The sequence below is a fragment of the Hemicordylus capensis genome, chromosome 1 (genome assembly GCF_027244095.1).
Source record: "Hemicordylus capensis ecotype Gifberg chromosome 1, rHemCap1.1.pri, whole genome shotgun sequence".
In the NCBI taxonomy this organism is placed as follows: Eukaryota; Metazoa; Chordata; class Lepidosauria; order Squamata; family Cordylidae; genus Hemicordylus; species Hemicordylus capensis.
The window spans coordinates 379998307-380019684 of NC_069657.1; the positions used below are offsets into that span (position 1 = coordinate 379998307).

Sequence of the window (21378 nt, forward strand, 5' to 3'; positions counted from 1 at the left end):
GTTTGTAGTCATGATCAGGGTGAATACATGTCTCTGGTTCTGTAAAGGTAAGCAAACACAGAGTTCTGCAAACATCAACTTGTATCCATCCTGCAATACAAGGAATGAGTAAAATGTCCAAGGCAATTTATTAATTCTATTTTTCATAGGTTCCAAATGGGAACATGAGAGGGTCTTCTCTGTTCCCAGAGTGTTTCAAAAAAATTTTCAAGGGCAGGGGAAACTAGCACATCTATAACTTTACACATTCTATGGTAGCTGCTATAGATTTTTTTCTGCTCATTTATCTTTCCCCAGGAGTCATGTAAGATTCTGTTGAATTATTTATCAGCAGTCTTACATTTCACCTTTGATAAGAATACAAACATAAGATGCAAAAAGAAACTTTAATGAGGGCAAAAGCAAACTCTGATGGAAAAAAGCTAACGAAATAAGCAGTGAAGTTTTCCCTCCACTCCACTGTGATCTGCAGTTGTAAAGGATACTACCAAACTAATTTAATGTCATATTCACTTTGTGAACACCAAGTGTACCCACACACAAGCAAAGCAAGCCCTGATTAGATCATCACAACAGAATATTGTTCCAAATGACATGATCTCTTTCCTTTTTATAGGCATGATCATTTATGTTAATACGGTTATCCCACAGTCAGATAATTGTTAGGTTCCAATAACTGTCCCAATATCTCAAAAGGAGATATTTCAAAAGGAAGAACAGGTCTCCCTAAGGATAGGGTTGCCAAACTTCCAGGATTAGTCTGGCATCTCCAGAAACTGGGATCAATCTCCAGGTGACTATCAAAAGCAATCCTGAAGATTTTAGATGGCCTGATATCGTGAAAAATATTGGGGGGGGGGGGGGAATTAGCGGAAATTCCAAGAAATAACTTCAGTCAGTTAACAACCCTGCCAAAGGAAGATGAAGTGACTGGCCGGGAAGTAAGAGCTTCCTTTCTGGTTGTTCTCAGCCCAGTCTGCTGTTTGGGACAGAAGTGCCCTTCTTGGGTGACGCTTGTATCCCATATGGGAACTCTAATGAGACAGGAGAGCAGTCGTCTGTAGGCTACTGCTGTGTCTTGAGTGAAGTATTACTACATTTCTGCAAATACAGTTAGATCAGACCCCACATCTCCTCTACTTAATCTCAAAAATAGTTTGACAACACTGCACTGAAGAAGCTGATTGATGCTGCTTCCTCTGTTGACTTGGGAGGAAAAAATCTGTTTGGATCAAAGCAGTGAACAGTCTGCAAACATTTTCCAGATGGAAAGCACTATAACATTCAAGTACTACAAGATAATAGAAAGCACTATAAGGTCCAAATAGGTTCCTTTGTGGTTCAAGGAGACTCATTAAAACAAAGTCTAAGAAATTCTCAGTTTGGGTTGAATTGTGCATAAATGTGTCCCATTAATCTTTAAAGAAACATTTGACTTAGATGGAAACATCCTTAATATTGCATTGGTTCAAACATCATGCACAACCTCAGTACAATTTAACCTAGGTTTACAAAATAATCTGAGAAAGGCATTGCAGATGATTAGCATTCCTGGCTACATATACATAACCATGGTTTGTAAGGGACCCAACTCCTGTCTAGCCCTTCCATGAAGGGCCCATATGCAGTCCCAGGCTGTTTTTCTCTGTCCTGCTACTGGCAAGCCTTTGCCCCATCACTCATTTCTACATTGGTCCTGATTACAGACGGGCCAAGGTCATCTGGAGTGAGCCTCCTTGGCCCTTTCCACCCACTTTCAGAGTTCTCTGGTTGTTCTCTTCTCCATGCAGAAGGCAAAAGAGCTGTTCTGTGCCACTCCTCCCATCCCCCAGCTGCGGTCTTGCACTAGCACCATTAACCATTTCCTACCCACTCCTAGACTAGTACATAGGAACATAGGAAGCTGCCATATACCGAGTCAGACCATTGGTCTATCTAGCTCAGTATTGTCTTCACAGACTGGCAGCAGCTTCTCCAAGGTTGCAGGCAGGAATCTCTCTCGGCCCTATCTTGGAGACACCAGGAAAGGAACTTGGAACCTTCTGCTCTTCCCAGAGCTGCTCCCTCAACACTAATGCCCAATGGGAAAGCTGAGTGACACCGAAAAGAGACAGAAAAGGGAATGAAATAAATGAATGATAGGACAGCTATGAATCAGTGATCTTTGTTTGACTTGTAGAAAGGAATAGGAAAAACAAAGCACAGCTAGAAGTCGGATGAAAGGCAATGTGACAGTAATTGCATACGTGAGCAAAGGGCAGATGGACTGACAAGATGCACAGAAAAGGGACAGCTGCAAGGGTGGAAGGGAAAAGCAAGGAAAATTTCCTGTGGATGCAATGTTACATCCCCAGGAAAATATTCTGACGAGAGAGGGAACAGATTTTAAGGAAAGACTATCCTGAAGTGTTAGTGCTATGGGATGGTAAGCAGAGGGAAAGTTTAGAGAGCAGAACTTCATGGTGGCCTATGAACAATCAGAATCCTCATTCATGAATGCCAGAGATGTGGGATTTCTGAAAAATTCTGAATCAGAAAATTTCCCATGCAGATTTCCACCTCATTTGCATAAAATCTGCTTTAATCTTTAAAAAAAAATTATACAAATCTTCTTGATGCCTTAAGTAGATTGTGATCTGATCCAGCATTTTATTTTACCTATTTACATAGTAAAATATCATAGTAAAACAAAACCTCCACCATATTAATTTTCCCTTATTGTATCTCTAAAGTTTTTCAAGTAGCTAAGTAGAAATTTTAGAAGCTGAAAATTTCCACAGAAAAATAAAGTATGGCAAAAATTTCCACCCTACATCTCTGATGAATGCTGGTTCTCTCTGTTCCTTGGGATTTTTTTCAGTAGTGTTCAGTGTTCCCTCTAAGGTGTGCACAAGTGTGCGTGCTCACAAGTTTTTGGATGTCCGCTCAGTTCATTTTAGATCCCACTAAGGTTGAATCAGGAAGGCCCCACTCTGAATGCAAGTGCATGCACACTGGGCCGCCCAGAACAAAACTCATTCCGCACAGAGATGAAAAAAATTAGAGGGACCACTGGTAGTGCTACCACAAAGAGTAGAAATTTTCCCCCAGAGCAGGACAGCACAACAACCCCTTAAGCTTACCAGCAAAAATACTGAGCTTATCAGCTCTTCTCTCATTGGTAATAAAGAGCGGGGAGGGGGAAGAGAAAGAAAGATTATGTTGAGAAATGGATTTCAGTGCAGCCCAAAAAATCCAGCCCATTGTTGGGACATCGGGCTGTAGTGGTTTTTAAAAAAAATTTAATTCTTTTTTATGGTTTGTATTATGTTTATATTATTGTTTTATAGAATTTTTAAATGGTTTTAGCCAACTCTGAATTTCTTTTCAAAGAAGCAAGCTAATATATACAATTGAGAAATGATACATAAATACTGCTAAAGAACATTTCTAACTTCCTAAGTATTCAGGCTTCCAGGGCTTTGAGACATCATCAGCCAATATACAAATTCCACCATTCACCCCATATTTAATAGATTATTCAAACTCCAAGCACTAACTGGTGAGCAAGGTGAATCAACCAGTTGCCAAGCAACACCACGACATAACTAAAACACATCTGCTTGAGACAAAAGCCAATTCAACAGCAGTAAAGGAACCATTTGCTGAATTATTCTCATTAGGACAGAAATTTAAATCCATCACTTAAAACACTGTAATAGAAGCTTATCATGCCCCCAAAGTCAAAAGCTAAACCATAATAAGGAAGTGGCTAAGTGAGGGGGGAGGGCTACTTGGCTAGCCCATAACTTTACTATCCAAGATAAGGAAGAAAAGAAGAAGAGAAGCACTATGACTAGCATGTTGCAAGCTATACATCCTGGTGCTAATCACTAAAGGACCTCACCATTAGGGCAGCCAACTCTACCTGAAGCTGTTCCTGGAGATGTTTTTACCCAAAAGTTTTTTCCAATTTTATTTTATGTTTTTTAAAAACAAACAGTATCAAGCCATTTACATTTCCAAGCCTGTTGTTCATTCCTAGAGACTGTAGGCCAATCCGGGAGAACTGACAACCCTACTTACCATTCACTGGCAGAATTCCCTTGTTGCTATAGGACTCTGCAGAACTGCTGCAGAAGACAGAGGAGGTCAAAGAGATAGACTTAGAAATGACACCCTCTAAGGAGAATCCCAGGAGGTATACTACAACTCCATTTCCCCCTCTACAGTATGGATTGCCAGAGCCCTCTGGGTCATGAGAATGGAGCAGGGATGTAACGATACGGGGGGCAGTCAGGGCACGTGCCCTGGGCGCCACTCTGGGAGGGGGTGCAGCGCGATGCCCCAGAAAAGCTCCACCACCAGAAAAAAAAATTTTTTTTTCAAAAAAACTTTTTTTGTCAAAAAAAATTTCCCCAAAATTCTGGGCGGCGGGGGTGGCTGGCGGGCGCTCCCACTGGCTGGCAGGAAAGGCGGCTGGCCAGCCAGCCGCCCGCCCGCCCGCCCCCCGCACTCGCATTCCTGCAAAGAGCCCATGCCTACGTGACCACATGGAAGTTGTGGAAGGTCACACCATTCTGCTAGTTTGCCCGGCCGCGACTCCTGCAGCGGTCCAGAGGCGTGTGCTGCAGATGCAAATGGCGTCTCCACTCCCCTGCCACCCGCCCGCCCGCCAACTCATTCACGTAGCTCTTGCCAGCCCGCCGCCCACAGGAAAGGAAAGTGCCAGGGCGGGAACCAAAACGTTGGCTGCAGTTTATCACATACAGCTTTTTGCTCGCATCTCTTCTGGAACCGAGCAGGCCCGCCCGTTCACATACATTCGGCAGATTTACCTCGAAGTTCCTGCGAGCTATTGGGGAGATCTGGGTTCTTGACTGCTCCTTAGAGTGCAACCCGATTTATACATGGGGTAAAAAAAAAAAATCCACTTATTGCATGGGGATTTTGGGATAGCGCTGAGTTCACAGAAAACTCCTGGTAAAGTCTGCTGTGTGGAGAACTAACGGCGACGCGCTGCCACCGCTGAAGATGAAGAAGCGACTCAGCACAGCCTGTTCTGCGCCTGCTCCATGCGCGTCTCCCGCATCCCGTTTGAAGCTGAGCCAGCCGGAGGCGGCCCTCGTGCTCCGGCTGCGGCTTCCTTCTCTGCGCGCCACGTGTGCTCTCTCTGTCGCGCCTCGGCTCTTCAGTCTTCCCTGGCAGCAGCCTGGGTCGGTGGGTGATCCTTCGGAGTTTCCTCGCTCTTTGCAGGGCGCAGCGGTGACCCATCATGGGTGACGGAGACCGGGTGGGGATCGATGGCGGCATTATGGAAGGGGTGAGCCGGAAGTGTTGAGTGGGCAAGGAATTCGGCCTGGCGAGAATCTGCTGGGGCTCCTGCATGGTTGTCAGAGGCCACAATTTCGCATGCGGAGGGTTTGAATGAATGGGAAAGGCTGGACCGAAGGGGGAAACCGCCTTTCTGCTTGCAAGATGACAAGCAGTCTCACTGGTGTCATGTCGCCCTATTTGTGCCTTTCTAGGGCAAGGCAGAGCTCAGCAAACTAAACCTAAGGCTGAGCCAAAGCATCCCTGAGAATGTTTGGCTTGAAATCAGGTAGTTGGGAGGGGGGTATGTTGTCCAGAGCCCTGGCCTCCACGCACACACCCCTGTTGCCTGCTTTCACAATTGGGGTACGAATATGACGAATATCTATATACTGCTTTTTAACAAAAGTTCCAAAAGCGATTTACATAAATAAATAAAATTAAATGGCTCCCTGTCCCCAAAGGGCTCACAATCTAAAATATAAGCAGAAGACAGACACCAGCAACAGCCACTGGAGGGGTGCTATATTACTACTACTACTACTACTACTACTACTACTACTATTTTATTTTTATTTTTTTCTATAGCACCCTTCCAAAAATGGCTCAGGGCAGTTTACACAGAGAAATAATAAATAAATAAGATGGATCCCTGTCTCCAAAGGGCTCACAATCTAAAAAGAAACACAAGATAGACATCAGCAACAGTCACTGGATGTACTGTGCTGTGGGTGGATAGGGCCAGTTACTCTCCCCCTGCTAAATAAAGAGAATCACCACAATAAAAGGTGCCTCTTTGCCCAGTTAGTAGAGTTTAAAGGAAACAAAAATCAGGCAGCTGATGTAGTCCGTATTAGGAACAATGGTGACCATGATTATACCATTCCCTTTGTGACCTCCTACAAAATGGTGATTTAGTCATGGATTTTAGTTTTAATTGCTCTCTTTGTCAACTAAGGCAGTGCATATCTTCTCTAAAATGGCCCTCTTATAGTTTTCTTAACTTTGAAATTGTAACATAAAACAAAGCATAAATGCATGAACAAAACAAAAAATAAGCATCATGACTCAATATACATGTATCAGGAGTAAAACAATGATGTTCCAGAACAAGTGGGGGGAGCATATTGGAGGTTTCAGACTCAGTTGTTAAAATCAGACCTAGAGCCAACTAAGAATCCATGCTGCAGATCCTCCACTATTTCACAAAGGAAACTTTGTGAAGTATTTGGGGGTATGCTTGTAGTGAGATGTGCTTGTAACACTCTATTCTGCAAAAGCCCAACCTTCCACTGATTTAAAAGCCAAGAGGGTGTTTGCTCTTTTGGTTAAACATATATATTCAATTAACATAATTGTATGATGATCTGCTATACCAGTTTAAAATGTTGCGGGAGGGGGCGCAATTTCAGTGCTTGCCCTAGGCGCCATTTTCCCTAGTTACGCCCCTGGAATGGAGCCTAGAGTAGGTCTGATAGTGGGGCTGTGGAACAGAGCCCAGAATTTCCGGGTGGGTCCAGGAAACATATTGGCATATGTATTGGCACATCAACTATGGTTCTGAGACAGGTATCAAATTCTTTATTTGGTATCCAGAACAAAATGGCCCCTGCTCAGCCAAAGGAAGTACTGCTCCTGCTTGACTGAGCTGAGAGCCCGACACGTTACTTATTTCCAATTACTTTTATCTAACTTCTCCATTTTAAATAATAACTGTCAAAGAAGCTAATGCAATTCACATAAAACAATACATCCACCAACAAAATAACTAATGGAAGTATAAAATGCAGAACCATTTTACTGGCATCAAAGCCAGTAAAAACCAGAGCAAATATAGAGCCTACTCCCACGATCACTGGAAAGCGGGCTAAGGGAGCCTAGCCCGCTTTCCAGTGATCGGCCGAACCACCGGGCCCATGGGCGAGCTCGGTGGTTCCAAGGCGGCTAAGCCCACTGAAATCCCCCTCCCCTTAAACGAGGTTAACGGAGCAAGCGCTCCATTAACCTTGGGTTTGTTGCTTGTGTGCTGCCATGGCACACGGCAACACACGAGCAGACCCCCGACCAGGAGGCTACAAGGGGTCCCCAAAGTAAATATAGAGCCTATTCGCACGATCACTGGAAAGCGGGCTAAGGGAACCTAGCCCGCTTTCCAGTGATCGTCAGAACCACCGGGTCCACAGGCGAGCCCAGTGGTTCCAAGGTGGCTAGCCCACCTAAATCCCCCTCCCCTTAAACGAGGTTAACGGAGTGAGCGCTCCATTAACCTTGGTTTTTTTGCTTGTGTGCCACCATGGTGCGTGGCAACACACAAGTAGACCCCCAACAGGAAGGCTACCCCGCACACCTGCACGGGGCATCCTGGGACTTCTGGGGGCAGCGGGCCACCCCTATTCCCGCAGCCCCCACCAGCTCCATGATGGAGCCAGTAGTCGTGGGGGCAGCCGATCCAACCGACCAGCCCACTCTCCCAGCCAAATCCCGTCTGGTGCTTCACACGGGTCATGTGAAGCGCCTCATAGTATTATTAAAACACCATCTAATCAATGTAAATGCATTCAAAAGCCTGCTGGAATAAAAGTGGTTTTACAGCATGCCAAAAAATGACCAAAGATGGAGCTGGACTGATATTCTTAGTGCCATGTCAGAGAAGGCCCTGTCTCTTGTATCCACCTGCTCTACTTCTAAAAGCTGAGGAATATAAAACAGGGGGGCTAATCATGTGGGCAGCCAATCTGGCTGCCCAGGGCTCCCGCCCTGCTTGTGTGCGCAGACAGCGGGCTTAGCCCGCTCTCCCATTCACTCTCCAAAACCTGGTCTCACTGATCGTAGGACCTGGCTCAGGGTCTTGAAAGCTGACATCCATGTTTGGGCACGTTCATATGGGAAAGTTTGCATTCCATGCAAAGGCAGGTAACAAATCCCAAAAACTACTTCATTTAAGAAAAAGCAGCTTTGGGAGGGGGCAATTTGGAATAGAGATGTGGCAAGGAAAGAGATGCTTAACTCTTTCCCCATCCACCACTTTTGTGCTGCAACTTCCTTCTTATAGACCAGTAGGAGATGGTGTTCGGTCTGTCAAGTCAATTAGTCGTTGACACTTCTCAGCTGGTGCCGAAAGGTCAGCAACGCTGTGGCGCTTCGACGGTCTAGAATCGCTCCACAAGGCACCAGAACTACGATCGCGGTGGCCATTTGAGCAACTTCTGCGCCAATCGTCGGTCGACATCGATGGCTTCGACACCAAAGGGTCAAGATAGGAGGCTGACTTCTATGCCAAGGACTTCACATGACCTGACATCGACAGCTTCCTCGATGCTGAAACAGCTCCCTGGGTCGACGCCATGGAGCCCGAGTCCCTGGATGACGAGCTGGCCTTTCTCGATGTTGAGCCGGAGTCCTTCGATGTTGGTTTCGTCGATGTCGATGCACTCGGCATCGATGGCGATGCTGAGGCACATTTTGTCTGCATTTTCTTTGGTGTCCCTGGTGTTGAAGGACTCAGTACGTCATCATAAATCGCCGTTCGCAAGCGCAGGGCCCTGTTCTTGTGAGTTTGCGTAGAAAACAAGAGGCATATATTTCACACTGACACGTTATGCTCTTCTCCTAAGCAGATGAGGCACAGATCGTACAGATCCTTTGAGGGGAGTCTTGCCTTGCAGCCTTCACACCTCTTGAAGGTCTTCCTTTCCTCAGACATATTGTATGAGGGTTAGTCAAGTCCGTTCCAAGGATAAAACACCAAACATTTCCGTCAGCCAGTCCAATGGTCATACACAAACAATGTCCGTCAGCCAGTCCAGGTCATACACAACTCAAAACCCGTCAGCCAGAAAAGAAAGGTCATACATGGAGATCCAAACAGAGAAAGGTTTTGTTTTGTTTTTTAAGAATTCACGAGGAACTTTCCGAAGGAGCAGCAGACCGAGGTCCAAGCACTAAGGCGGTCGGAAAAGAACTGAGGACCGCGACATCCAGCCACCCCTTAATAGCATGATGCACGTGTGGGGGCGTGGCTTGGATGCCTTGACAAGCTGCGGCATGGCTACTGCGTGGTCTCCTGCACAGGCACAGAGCCCATTCTTATGGATCTCGACGGATCTTGATCCAGATCCACCACTTTTCTGCTGCAACTTCCTTCTTACACTGCTTTCCTTCAGCATAAGGTGCCCTTGCAAATAAATGTTTGGAATCTCATGGGGTGGGAGAGGAGCTTGCTCTTGTAAAATGTGCATTTGGAACCATGCCAGGGAGAAGGGTGGAAAACAGCTTGGGGGGAGTGAGTAGGAAAATAGGAGGGCTTAAGAAGACAACACACAATGAGGCTCTCCACACTAGCAGTATTGCGAGCCAGATGGGGTTTGGCTATAGACAATCATACAGCCCTCCCTGGGCGGCTGGATCGGCTGCCCACATGATAACTGGCTCCGTCACGGAGCCAGTTGGGGCTGCAGGGATCGGGGGGCGCTTGGCCCCCAGAATTTCCAGAATGCCCCACATGAGTGCACGGGCTGGGGTGCCCCTGATGCTGGGAGGCTTGCTGCAGCATCCCATTCGGGGGTCTCTTTGTGAGTCACGGAGCCGCACCATGGCATCCCACAATCACGAAAATGGGATTAGCGGAGTGCTCGCTCTGGTAACCTCATTTTAGAGTAGGGGTATTTAGGTGGGCTAGCCACCCAAGAGACCAGTGGTTCCCACAACTGCTGGACAGCAGGCTGGGCTCCCTTAGCCCACTTTCCAGCAGTCGTGAGAATAGCCTCAATGTGATGCATTTGCTTCCTTTCCCCCCTTTAAAGGAAATTAGGATGTTTTATGCAAGCAACTAGATAACAAGGATGTTAAACATCTTTAACATCGTTTTCAGGCATACCAAACAAAGTAAACAATGATTATAACTGCAGTAGGATCTTCTACCATGTGAATCAGAAGTTACCAGCGTCTGACCACATCAGCACACATACTACGGGAGAACATGTTTAAAGGTTTATTCTTCAGTACATTCCTCGGTGCAAAAAGACTCTGCACATTGACAAAAGTGGAAGTTTAGGCAGCCTATATTTAATTTTTGAACCATTACTCACCTATTGCATGGTCTCTAGCTGCCTGAAATGTTCCAGGTGAGAAGAGCTGCAGGCCATATATGGTATAAACAGAGGGGGTTTTATTTTTTGATCCAGCATCTAGCAATAGAATAAGGCCACACAATATACAAAAATATACAGGCCTGCTATATGTTATCATCTGGTTGTGCCCCTAAAAAAAAAAAAGCAGAGAGACAAAATTAATGCTATAATGACATCCTCCAATATGCGTAACTATAAAGACCAAGAGGGACAATACTGAAATATGCATCTTAAATACTATTGAATCATAATGCATGACTGAATAATGCACTACAGTACATGCAATTCTATTCATTTCAAAATCCAAATGAACATGCTAAATGCAAAAAGATTCTGTGATCATATTGTTGTCATAGAAATAAAATTATTAATGGCAACAAAGCATTAGACTTACAACTGAGCCAGAGTAAAATATAGAGGCTGTTCTAATGAGCAGCCAAGGCCAGGCTTAAGCAGCCAAACCTGGGCTTGGCTGCCTGTGAGAAACTCCTGGATCCACGCAGATCCCATCGGTGCTGCGGCTCTTAGCTGAGGTTAAGGCTGCAAATGCACCCTTAACCCAGCTGTAGCTTGCGCTGACACAGAGATGGGTGCCTAGAGCATCCATCCCCTGGGAAAAAAACCCCAGTGCACTGCTCTTGGCGCACAGTGCACTGTGGGAGTTTGAGGCTGGGACAACGAATCCTAGCCTCTGTTTACCTATGCAGCTCCTGTGAGGAGATCCCGGAAGTGCTGTGGTGCCCAAACCCAGCTCTTAGCCAACGTTAAGGGTGCAAGTGTGTCTTTAACCCAGCTGTAGCTCATGCCAACACCAAGACGGACACCTAGAGCTTCTGTCTCCTGGGGGAATCCCCCAGTGCATTGTGCTCGGTGCGCAGTGCACTGTGGGATTCTTGGAGCTCAGGACAAGAAGTCTCAGCCTCTGTTTACCCGCACTGCTCCTGGCAGTGCTGGTTGTGTGGGTGCACGGCCTGTGTGCCACAGGGGCTCAGAGCAGTTGTCTGTGGAGGTAGGTTGAACTCTGTCTTCCCCCACTGCCCATTCAACCCCGTGCATGGTCGTGTGAACAGCCCCATTACGTTTTAGCCCCCTGACCACAGTGGCTAAAAGTCTGTGTCACTATTACTCACCCTGCAGAGAAACCTGAAGGGCCTCTTGTGACATTACCTTTAGTAATATGGGAGCTGCTACTGTAGGGCACATGGGAGAAATCTACTGCAGCTACTGCCCACACTGACATTCAGCTAATGACTGCAAGTGCAAAATGCCAATGTAGGATGAAGCTGTGGTATAAATTCCTCCCATGGGGTCTCACACATCAGACAATATTGGAAGAAGCCAAACAGCAACACCCAACCTGATAAGGTAATGTCAGAAAAGGCAGAGTCTCCAAATCTTTCAAAATTTTCAAAACTGCAGAACCATAGGAGGATCAGGTGTGTGCTGAAAAGTACTATTGTTCTTGCATAACAATTCAGGAACAACCGGCTGAACAGAATTCCTCCATTATCCCACATTTTCCCTAACTAGGTTTTAAATGCTGAAGGCCATAACTGTTGAGAAGGCCTATTATTAAATTCTTTAATTTCCCTGCTGTTGCGTGTCCTCGCATTAGCATCAAGCCACCCTACATGCTTTCAGTCTAATGCAGTTCTGTGAATTATGGAACAGCACAATGTGGTACCCTGTCATGCCTAATTGTGGAGCCATTTTGAATGGTGTTCATGCTTCAGTTTGTAAGCATTATAAAATGTGTGTGTGTGTGTGTGTGTGTGTGTGTGTGTGTGTGTGTGTGTTTAAATCAGTGCTTGCAACACTTTGTACAGCACTGCTTCGTACGGATGCCTTCAGCTCTTTTAAAAGGTACATTGGTACTCACCGTGAAGGTGTCTTCTGGCTGGTGTAGAAGAGGTCACCCAACGTGGGATTACATCCCTCCACATGCTCCAGAAGGCAGGAAGTAGTAATACGTGAAGATCCTTAACCCCATGCTTGTGGGCGGATCCTCTCAGTACCTAAAACAGCTCAAGCTTCGGAAAAACATCAATAACATGAATAAATAAACCACAACCAGAACCACACCAAGTGGTTGAAAAAATATCAGAAAAACACGTAACAATACAGGAAGGCCTACGGGGCGCACCAGAACCTAACGCAGACCCAGAAAAAGAAAACAACCCGGGTGGGCCTTGGGTGACCTCTTCTACACCAGCCAGAAGACACCTTCACGGTGAGTACCAATGTACTTTTCTCGGCTGGTGTAGGAGGTCACCCAACGTGGGAGATACCACAGCACCAACCACGGGAGGGACAGAATACAGACAGAGAAGAGTTATTGACCCGGGAGGACCTTCTGCAGGACCCTCCTACCGAAGGCAGCTCTGGCCGCATGATGATCATCCAGCTTATAGTGTCTGGAAAACGTGAACAGTGAAGACCAAGTCGCCGCCTTACAAATTTCCTCAAGAGAGGCAGCCGACAACAAGGCTGCAGATGTCGCCGCCGATCTCGTGGAGTGCGCTGTGACCTGCACAGGAGCCGGAAGGTTCTGGGCCTTGAAAGATTACAAAATACAGGATCGCACCCATCTGGCAATGATGGAGGCCGAAACCTTGGATCCCCGTTTTGCCTCCTTAAAGGCCACAAAGAGCATCAGATTTGCGGAAAGGTTCCGTCCTATCCAGGTAAATCCGCAGAGCCCGACGAACATCCAAACAATGCCACTCCTTTTCAGACTGATGCTTTGGATCAGGGCAAAACGATGGAAGATAGACGTCCGCGGCCCTATGAAAAAACGAATTTACTTTAGGGACAAACGAAGGGTCCGGAATGAGCCTCACTGAGTCCTTGGAAAAGATGCAGAGGTTGCTTTTCACCGATAGCGCCTGTAGCTCAGAAACCCGTCTAGCTGATGTAACAGCAACCAGAAAGGCCACCTTCCAGGACATCCATTGCAGTGGGATGGAGTGGAGGGGTTCGAACGGAGGAAACTGCAGCCCCCTCAACACCACATGTAGATCCCAGGATGGGAAACGGCGGCACACTGGCGGGGAAAGATGGACCGCTCCCCTCAGGAATTTTCGTAGCAGAGGGTGCCTAGCCTGGAACGACTTGCGTTGAGGGAACAGCATCTGCACCAAGCAGGCCGCTTGTCTCTTTAAGGTGAGCGAAACCCAGCGAAAGGCCATCTTGAAGAAAGTTCAGCAAGTCCCCCAGCCGGCAATCCTTGATCTGTATGGAACGCCTAGAGGCCCATCCCAAGAAAGAACTCCACGTGGACTGATAAATCCTGTTAGTGGACGCCTTCCGGGAGGCGAGGATGGTTTGGATAACGCTGTCCGACAATCGCTCCCTCCTTAATAAAGACCTCTCAGCCTCCAAGCGGTCAACTGCAACCACTCCGGGTCCGGGTGAAGGACAGGGCCCTGCTGCAGCAGAACTGGGCGCACCGGCAGTCTGAGCGGACTTTCTACTGCGAGGGCGATGATCTCGGAGAACCACGGTCTCCTGGGCCAATAAGGTGTGATGAGGATCATTGAGGCACCCGACGCCCGCAGCTTCCTTAGACACCAAGAGAGCAACGGTGCCGGCGGAAAGGCATACAGAAGACACGGAGGCCACTGCACCGACAGGGCATCCGACGCCTCCGCTCCCCTGGTTGGAAAACGAGAGTAGAACCTGGGCAGCTTGGAGTTCTGAGGAGAGGCGAAGAGGTCTATCTGAAGTGCGCCCAGTCTCTGAGTCACCCAGCGGAATACGGAGGGGTGAAGGCTCCATTCCGCGGGATGGATCTCTTGCCTGCTCAGCCAATCCGCCTGGACGCTGGAAGCGCCACTGATGTGATGGGCAATAATGGATAGGAGGTGACTCTCTGCCCACGATAGCAGTTCCACTGCCTGCAGGTGAAGAGACTTGGACCGAGTCCCCCCTTGCCTGTTTATGTGCGCCTTTGTGGACGTGTTGTCCGTGCATACCAGGACGTGCCTCCCCAATACTGCTGGTTGGAAGGCCTGCAGAGCCAGGAAGACTGCCCGCAACTCCAGCCAATTGATGCTGTGGCGAGCCTCCTCCACCGACCACAGGCCTTGTACAGACCTGTCCAGGCAGTGAGCTCCCCAGCCCGACAGGCTGGCGTCCGTTGTAACTAGGACACGATCCGGTTCCAAAAAGGGTTTCCCTTTGCCAAGGTTTTCTTGACGCGTCCACCAAACAAGAGACTCTTGCAGATGCTTGGGAGGTAGGATACACTTGTCCTGTTTGAGGGCAATCCTGTGCTGAAAAGGCAGGAGCGTCCATTGCAGACAGCGTAGCTGGAACCTCGCCCAAGGTACCGAGTCCACAGCCGCCACCATGAGGCCTAGGAGACGTGCCAGCTTCAGGATGCTGATGGACAGACGGGTCAAGACCTCGCGAACCAGGGAAACAAGGACCTCTCTCCTGTCCTGTGGAAGGAATAGTCTGCAAACGTTGGTATCTATGACTACTCCCAAATGACGAAGACGCAGAGACGGGACGAGGTGGCTCTTGCCCGCATTGATCAGGAAACCGTGCTCCCGCAAGAAGGACATGGTCCTGGCCAACGCCAACTCCACAGCCTCCGCCGATCCCGCTCGAACCAAAAGATCATCCAGGTAAAAATAAAGATGGATGCCCTCTGTGTGGAGAATGGCCACCAGGGGACTCAGCACCTTTGTAAAGACTCTGGGCGAGGAGGACAGACCGAAAGGAAGAGCATGATACTGAAAGTGCTCGCCCCTGTAGCAAAAGCGTAGGAGAGGTCGGCTTAGCAGGTGAATCTGGACATGCAGATATGCGTCCTGCAGGTCTATGGACGCCATGAGGTCCCCTGCTTGCAGTCCCTCCGCAATGGTGCGTAGGGTTTCCACTCGGAAGTGCTTATTCACTACGAATTTGTTGACAGGGCGTAGGTTTAAGACTGCCCTTGCGGGCCCGTACTTCTTTGGCACTGTACAAATTACGGAGTACACACCCGACCCCCTTTGTTCCAGGGGAACCCGCTCCACGGACCCTATGTCCAAAAGGTGCTGCATGGCCAGGACGAGGCCTCTGTGTTTTGAAGCGTTCCAAGAAGTGGGAGTGAGAAGGAACCTGTTCGCGGGAGTCCTGAGTAGCTCTATTTTGTAGCCTAACCTTGTTATGGAAAGTACCCATTGATCTGTGACAGACTCCTTCTAAATGGGCCAGAAGTCCAAGAGGCGGGCCCCCACCTTGGTACTTGGATAGTCAGGACTGCTGCTTGGCCCCCCTGCCCTGGGATGGAAAGGGCTGTCGGGCCTGGGAGGAGATAAATTGCCTACCCTGGCCTCTAGGCTTGCCCCACTGAGACCTATAGGGCCGAAAGGAGTCCCTCTGCCTGCACTGGGGTCTGAATGTTCTAGGTGCCTGAGGGGCCCTGCAAAAAGAGCTCTTGTCTTCCTTATGTGGTGCTGCAGGAAGGGCCTTTTTCTTATCCTTGGTCTCAATCAAGACCTCCCTCAGGTCATCATCACCAAACAGTTTTTCCCCCACATAAGGGACGGCTGCCAGGTTAGCCTTGGAGGTGTTATCCACCTTCAAATATTTCAACCAAATATTACGCCCGGCCGAGACCCCTGCGCCTATGGCTCTAGCAGAGAAACGCACGCTATCAAAAGTAGCGTCCGCCGCGAGGGCGGCAGCCCTTTGCAAATGCAGAAGCTTCTTGCGCATCTTGGACTGATCTGCAGGAGGGTCATTAAGGAGCTCATCTAACCACAGAACAGAAGCTCTGGAGACCAGGGAAGCCGTAGTGTAAGCCCGGATTGCCAAGGCCGACGACTCATGGGCCCTGCGGAGGGCCGCCTCAGCCTTCTTATCAGCTGGGTCCTTAAAGGTGGAGTCCCCATCTTTTGGAACCACCACCCCACTAAGAAGGGCCCCGAAGGGGGCATCCGTCAGAGGGGCCTTTAGCAGCTGCAGCATGTCCTCCTCAAAATTATATAATCTGGCAGCTGATGGTGTAGCACGCTTGGCAGCAGACAAGGGCTCCCATTCCTCCTTAATAGTGGCAGTAAATCCCTCTGGCATGACCGCCCTGTACTGGGGGGCTTTAGATTGCGGTAGAACCAGGGAACCCTTAGAAAACGCACTAGACTCGTTGGGGGTAACTGGCCTAAGGCCTAGGGCCAGCAACGACTGGTTGATGACCGGTTGGGCCTCCTCCATCAGGGACAATCTCTGGCTGTTGGTACTAGGCTCCTGATCCAGAGGGATCTCCCCCTCCTCACAAAAGGAAGAAAGGGCATCCTCGTCCCCAATCCCTGAGCCAGCTTGGGAGCTCCTGGGCTGGTACACATCCGGGGACTCCTCCCCCGAATCAGCGGAAGAATGAAGCCCCCTGGTCCCTGCGTAAGGAGTAACCCACATAGTGTGTCTGAGGCGCTTATGCAGTGGGGACTCCTCGTGTGACTCCGATGAAGAAGAGCTTTCCCTTCTAGCCCTGCGCGCTCTGGACGACGGGTGTCCCTTGAGAGCCGCATTAACAGTTTTAAGCACTGCCTCCTCGATCCAGCCCTTAAGGACTGTTGGGTTGAAAGAGCCCCCAGAAGTGCCCACGGGGGGTACCCCGGGCATCCGTGAGGTGCTGGGCAGATTCCCTGCAGGGGTATGGCTCTCCTCATCCCCACTCCCCCTAGCAGGCCCTGCGCTCACCAAAACTGGGCCGGCTGGGCTGTCTCCATGGCCGCCGATCCGCGGCCCGATCTCAGCTGCCGCTTCGCAGCTTGATGGCCCCTCCTCACCGTCCTCATCCCGCGAAGGCTCGGGGATCGACGGCATTCTTGCCATGGCCCGCCCGTGGTCTCAGCGGCGGGTCTGGTGGCCGCTGGGGAGAGAAGGGGCGGCGCGTGAAAAACCGCCTCCTGCTCCGGCACCAGGGAAGGGAGGGGCGGCGGGGCTGCGCGGCGCTCCGCGGTGGCCAGCAAGCGCTCCCTGTCGGCACGCCTCTTCTTCTTCTTCTTCTTAAGAGGAAGCAAGGCCTGCGGAGGATTATCGTGCCCACTAGCTTTGTGAGCATCCAAATCTCAGCCGTCCGCTCGGGGGTGGGGCTGCTGAGGCTCGGCAGCGCCAGCAAGGCTCCCCCTAGTGGCCGCCATTTTATCTCCACTCTCCTCGGCATCCCGCTGTTTAGGTGGGAAAAGCCATTGGCGGGCCGATTGCTCCCTCCTTGCGAGGAGACCCAAGCCCTTCTTGGCTGCCATCAGCCCCAAAGTGGAGGAGAAGGGGGAGGAGAGGGCAAACAGGGGAGACAGCAGAGAGAGAGGAAGATCTTAAAGAGAGAAATAAAATCCTTTTGGGGGGGGTAGAGAGAAGCTACGCAAGAAAGTGAGGATGGCGAAAATCACTCAGAAAAAGGGCTCAAAGGTGAAGAAATGAGAAGGAGGAGAAAGATGAAGCGAGCTACCAGCAAACGAGTCCTCTGGAGAGAAGGCAGGAAGTAGAACTGAGAGGATCCGCCCACATGCATGGGGTTAAGGATCTTCAAGTATTACTACTTCCTGCCTTCTGGAGCATGTGGAGGGATGTAATCCCACGTTGGGTGACCTCCTACACCAGCCGAGAATGTATGTTTTTAGAGAGCATTGGGAAAGCTGACGTTCAGTTTATCTGAAATACATAAATGACACTTTTTAAAAGCTCACTAAATACAGATATTGGAGCAGAAGAGAAGCAAGGGAAAGTATTAAAAGACAAGGCAAAACTTTATGCAAACTTAGTCCTTCCAAAGGAGACTTGACCAGGCCCAGTTCTTTCAAAAGTTCAAGAGACTGGTCAAAAAGTTCAAAGAGATTGGTTCTTTCCCAAGGCATGTGGAGCAGACTGATCTGGTTAACAGAACGGTAATGCTGTTTTCATAACTGTTTTTATGATACCACAATTAATGTATTGCTCTTGTATTACACTTTTATGATTATGAGCTATCTTAAGGGCTTGTTGTGGATGATAGAAACATTAAATTTTTAACAAAGTAATAAAATCAGAAGAGAACTACTGCTATAATGATTCCTCGGAAGTCACTTAAACATTCACAACATGGAAGTGTTCAAACACATCTCTGCTGGATCAAACCAAAAATTGATCTAGTCCAGCATTCTGTTTCCCATACAGGCTAGAGACAAGTGTTTCCAAGAAGCTCAGAAACAGGGTGTAAAAGCAACAGCCATCTCCCATTGCTTGTCCACTAGCATCCAGAGTTACACTGCTTCTGGACTTAGCTATAATGGCCAACAGGACTGTCCTCCATGAATCTGTATGGCTCCTTTTAAAATCCATCAGAGGAAGTGAACATCTCCACGTTATGTGAATTCCATAAGTTAGTTATACACTCAGTGGTGCTCTTACCCCTGGACTTCAGGGCAGTCCAGGGCCTCCACACACCCCTGGGGGCCTCCAAATCCTCTTTAGTCTGGCTTGGATGGTGTGGTTGCCGCTGGCCAAGACTGTGCCAGGTGGCCGAGTGTGATTATGACCTGTGTCAGGTGCTTTAGAGACAGTGCAGGGAAAGAAATATGTGGGATGGGAATATGTCAAGTTGTATGTTGAAATGTTTCTACTACTGTGTATTTGCATAAATCTACCTTGTTATATATTCTTATATTCTTGTGAGTTCAGTTGCTGTTTGTACCCTCAAGAACCCACATGTAAATAATATTGTGTTTGTCATGGGGTGTGTTTGTGTGTGTGTAGGTGGATGATGCTTAACTTGCAGCGGGTGGGGGGCCTCCAGCAAAAGGGGGGGGCTCCAAAGGCCTTTAGGTCCAGGCTCCAAAATTACCTAAGTGCACCTCTGTATACATTGGGCAACTTCACACAACCACTGGCAAGTCTGTATGTGGGGAAAACACCAGGGATATGTTTAAAGCACATGCTCCTTGCTGGCATGACATCCAAATCCACCCAAGTCCAGTTTTTGAGATTCTCCGATTGACATTCTCCTGTCTTCTGCCCGATTTCCATAACCAAGATTTGAAGTTGTGTGGAGAATGTTGGGTGAAGAGCACATTGTATATTAAAACATCATAGCTTACTTTCTTTAATTTGTAACCAAGGAGCTTCTATAATTACTAAGCCTTGTTCCAGTAATATATATTATATTTTCCTATTCCATGTTTCATTTGTATACCAGGCAGGGCATTATTATTATTATTTTTTTACATCAATACAAATCCCGTGTAAAGATTTTTAGCCACTCCGCCCTTACTGGGGGGCCCAAAATTATTTTTTTTTCACTGAGGCCCAAACCAGTTCTTGGCGGCCCTGTTTGTACAAGAAATCATAATTTAGTGTTACAGCATGACTTTACTATAGTTACCGAACTTGAGACCCAATATTGTATGAGAAAAATGCTTTCATTAAAAATCGTTAGGTGCTTTGTCTTGACACTACCAGCAAATCAGGCTTTGATGTTATTATAATGCAATTTTGATTAAGCCAATTTCTTCTCATTTTAAAACAAATGTGCACATTATTAATGTCTGCCCATGCAACTGATCTGATTACCACCCACATTACCGCATAAAGCTGAGTAGACTGATTTTTAGCACTGAGAAAATTATCTCTTAGTGAGGTTTGAATATTTATTTCTTAGAAATTACTGGAAACATCATATGTAATAATGACTGGAACTACAAACTAATGTGTTTGTTAATGGCAATGCCCAGCTTGCATCAAAGCATGAAATGCCTTTAAATTCTGATGTATCTGAACCAGTCCATATGTGTCATTATTTTTTCTGCAGGGAAAATAATCCCACTGAAATTCGAGATAAATTTTGGTACCAGCTACAACCATAGAGTCTAATAAATTTATATATTAAAATGAAATTGTTAAAATGCACTCATTTAATCTCTCATATTAAGAGGAAGCAAGACAGCTCAGGCTATAATATTAAGCACACTTACTAGGGAGGAAATATCACTGAACTCAATGAAAACTTACTTCCGAGTAAGCATGTTTAAAATAGCATTGCCAGTTATTTAGGCCATGCAATCTCACTAAGTTTGAGCCTATGGGCTGAGTTTGAAACCAGCAGTATCCATGACAGATGTGGCTTGTAAAACAAAAAAACAGAAGAGGGGATAAATCAGCAAGAGAGCACATCCTTTATATGTGTATAAGATTCCATGTAAATTTCCAGTTCAATGATCTCAGATAGCAAAGCTGGTAAAGACCTCTGCTTGAGATCCTGAGAAAATTGCCAACTCTCAGTAGGACAATAGTGGGCTCAGTCTAAGACAACTTCAATATTTATTTATTTATTTATTACATGCTAAGGCTGCTTTTTGGCACTATGACCACCAACGCAGCTTAAATCAGCTGTAAATCATCATCATCATCATCATCATCATCATCAAAAAAAGAATTTAAAACAAATTGACCAGCTGCATAAATGCTACACTGTGCATGCTCACTCCTACAGATCCAATAAAATAATTCAAATTTCCCCCATCATTTTCAAAAAGACAGGACAATAAAACTCTATTAAAATGCAGAAATTAGACTATGATCTTCCAACTATGTCTGAAATTGTTCAAGAAAAATAATATGGTGGAATCCGTGATACAAAAGACAAGTAAGTGATATATAATGCTGATATTCATTAATTCACACAAAATACTTTTTATACATTATATTGTATGTAAAGCAGTAATTGGGAAAAGTAGCTTGGGAAGAGCATGTCCTTACACAGCATTAGACCTACCAGCTGATAACTCATAGAATAGTTAACTATTCAGACACCAGAATGATCCCTATTATTGTACAGCAGAAGAACCAAATAATACACTGGTTTTGCCTGCAGCAAGTAGTCCTGAATCAAGACAAGTCAAATGCAATAAGTCAAACCTAGCAACCAAATGAATTCCAATCATAATCTCACTTCTCTTCAAATACTTCTAGCTTGAATGCTTAATTTTCAAAA

The 21378-nt window shown here is 47.3% G+C and overlaps 1 protein-coding gene across 11 annotated transcripts in view; it reads right to left on the minus strand.

Annotated features, from left to right (window-relative positions):
- Positions 1 to 21378, minus strand: part of PCNX2 (pecanex 2) — a 248572-nt gene that overhangs the window by 175061 nt on the left and 52133 nt on the right. For all 11 annotated transcript variants that reach the window (XR_008316831.1, XM_053299148.1, XM_053299173.1 and 8 more), the window contains one exon: positions 10380 to 10551. Coding sequence is in view for 10 of the 11 variants with exons in the window: in XM_053299148.1 (XP_053155123.1) it covers positions 10380 to 10551 (172 nt within the window). In the remaining variant the exon portion in view is untranslated. The remainder of the gene's footprint in view (positions 1 to 10379; positions 10552 to 21378) is intronic.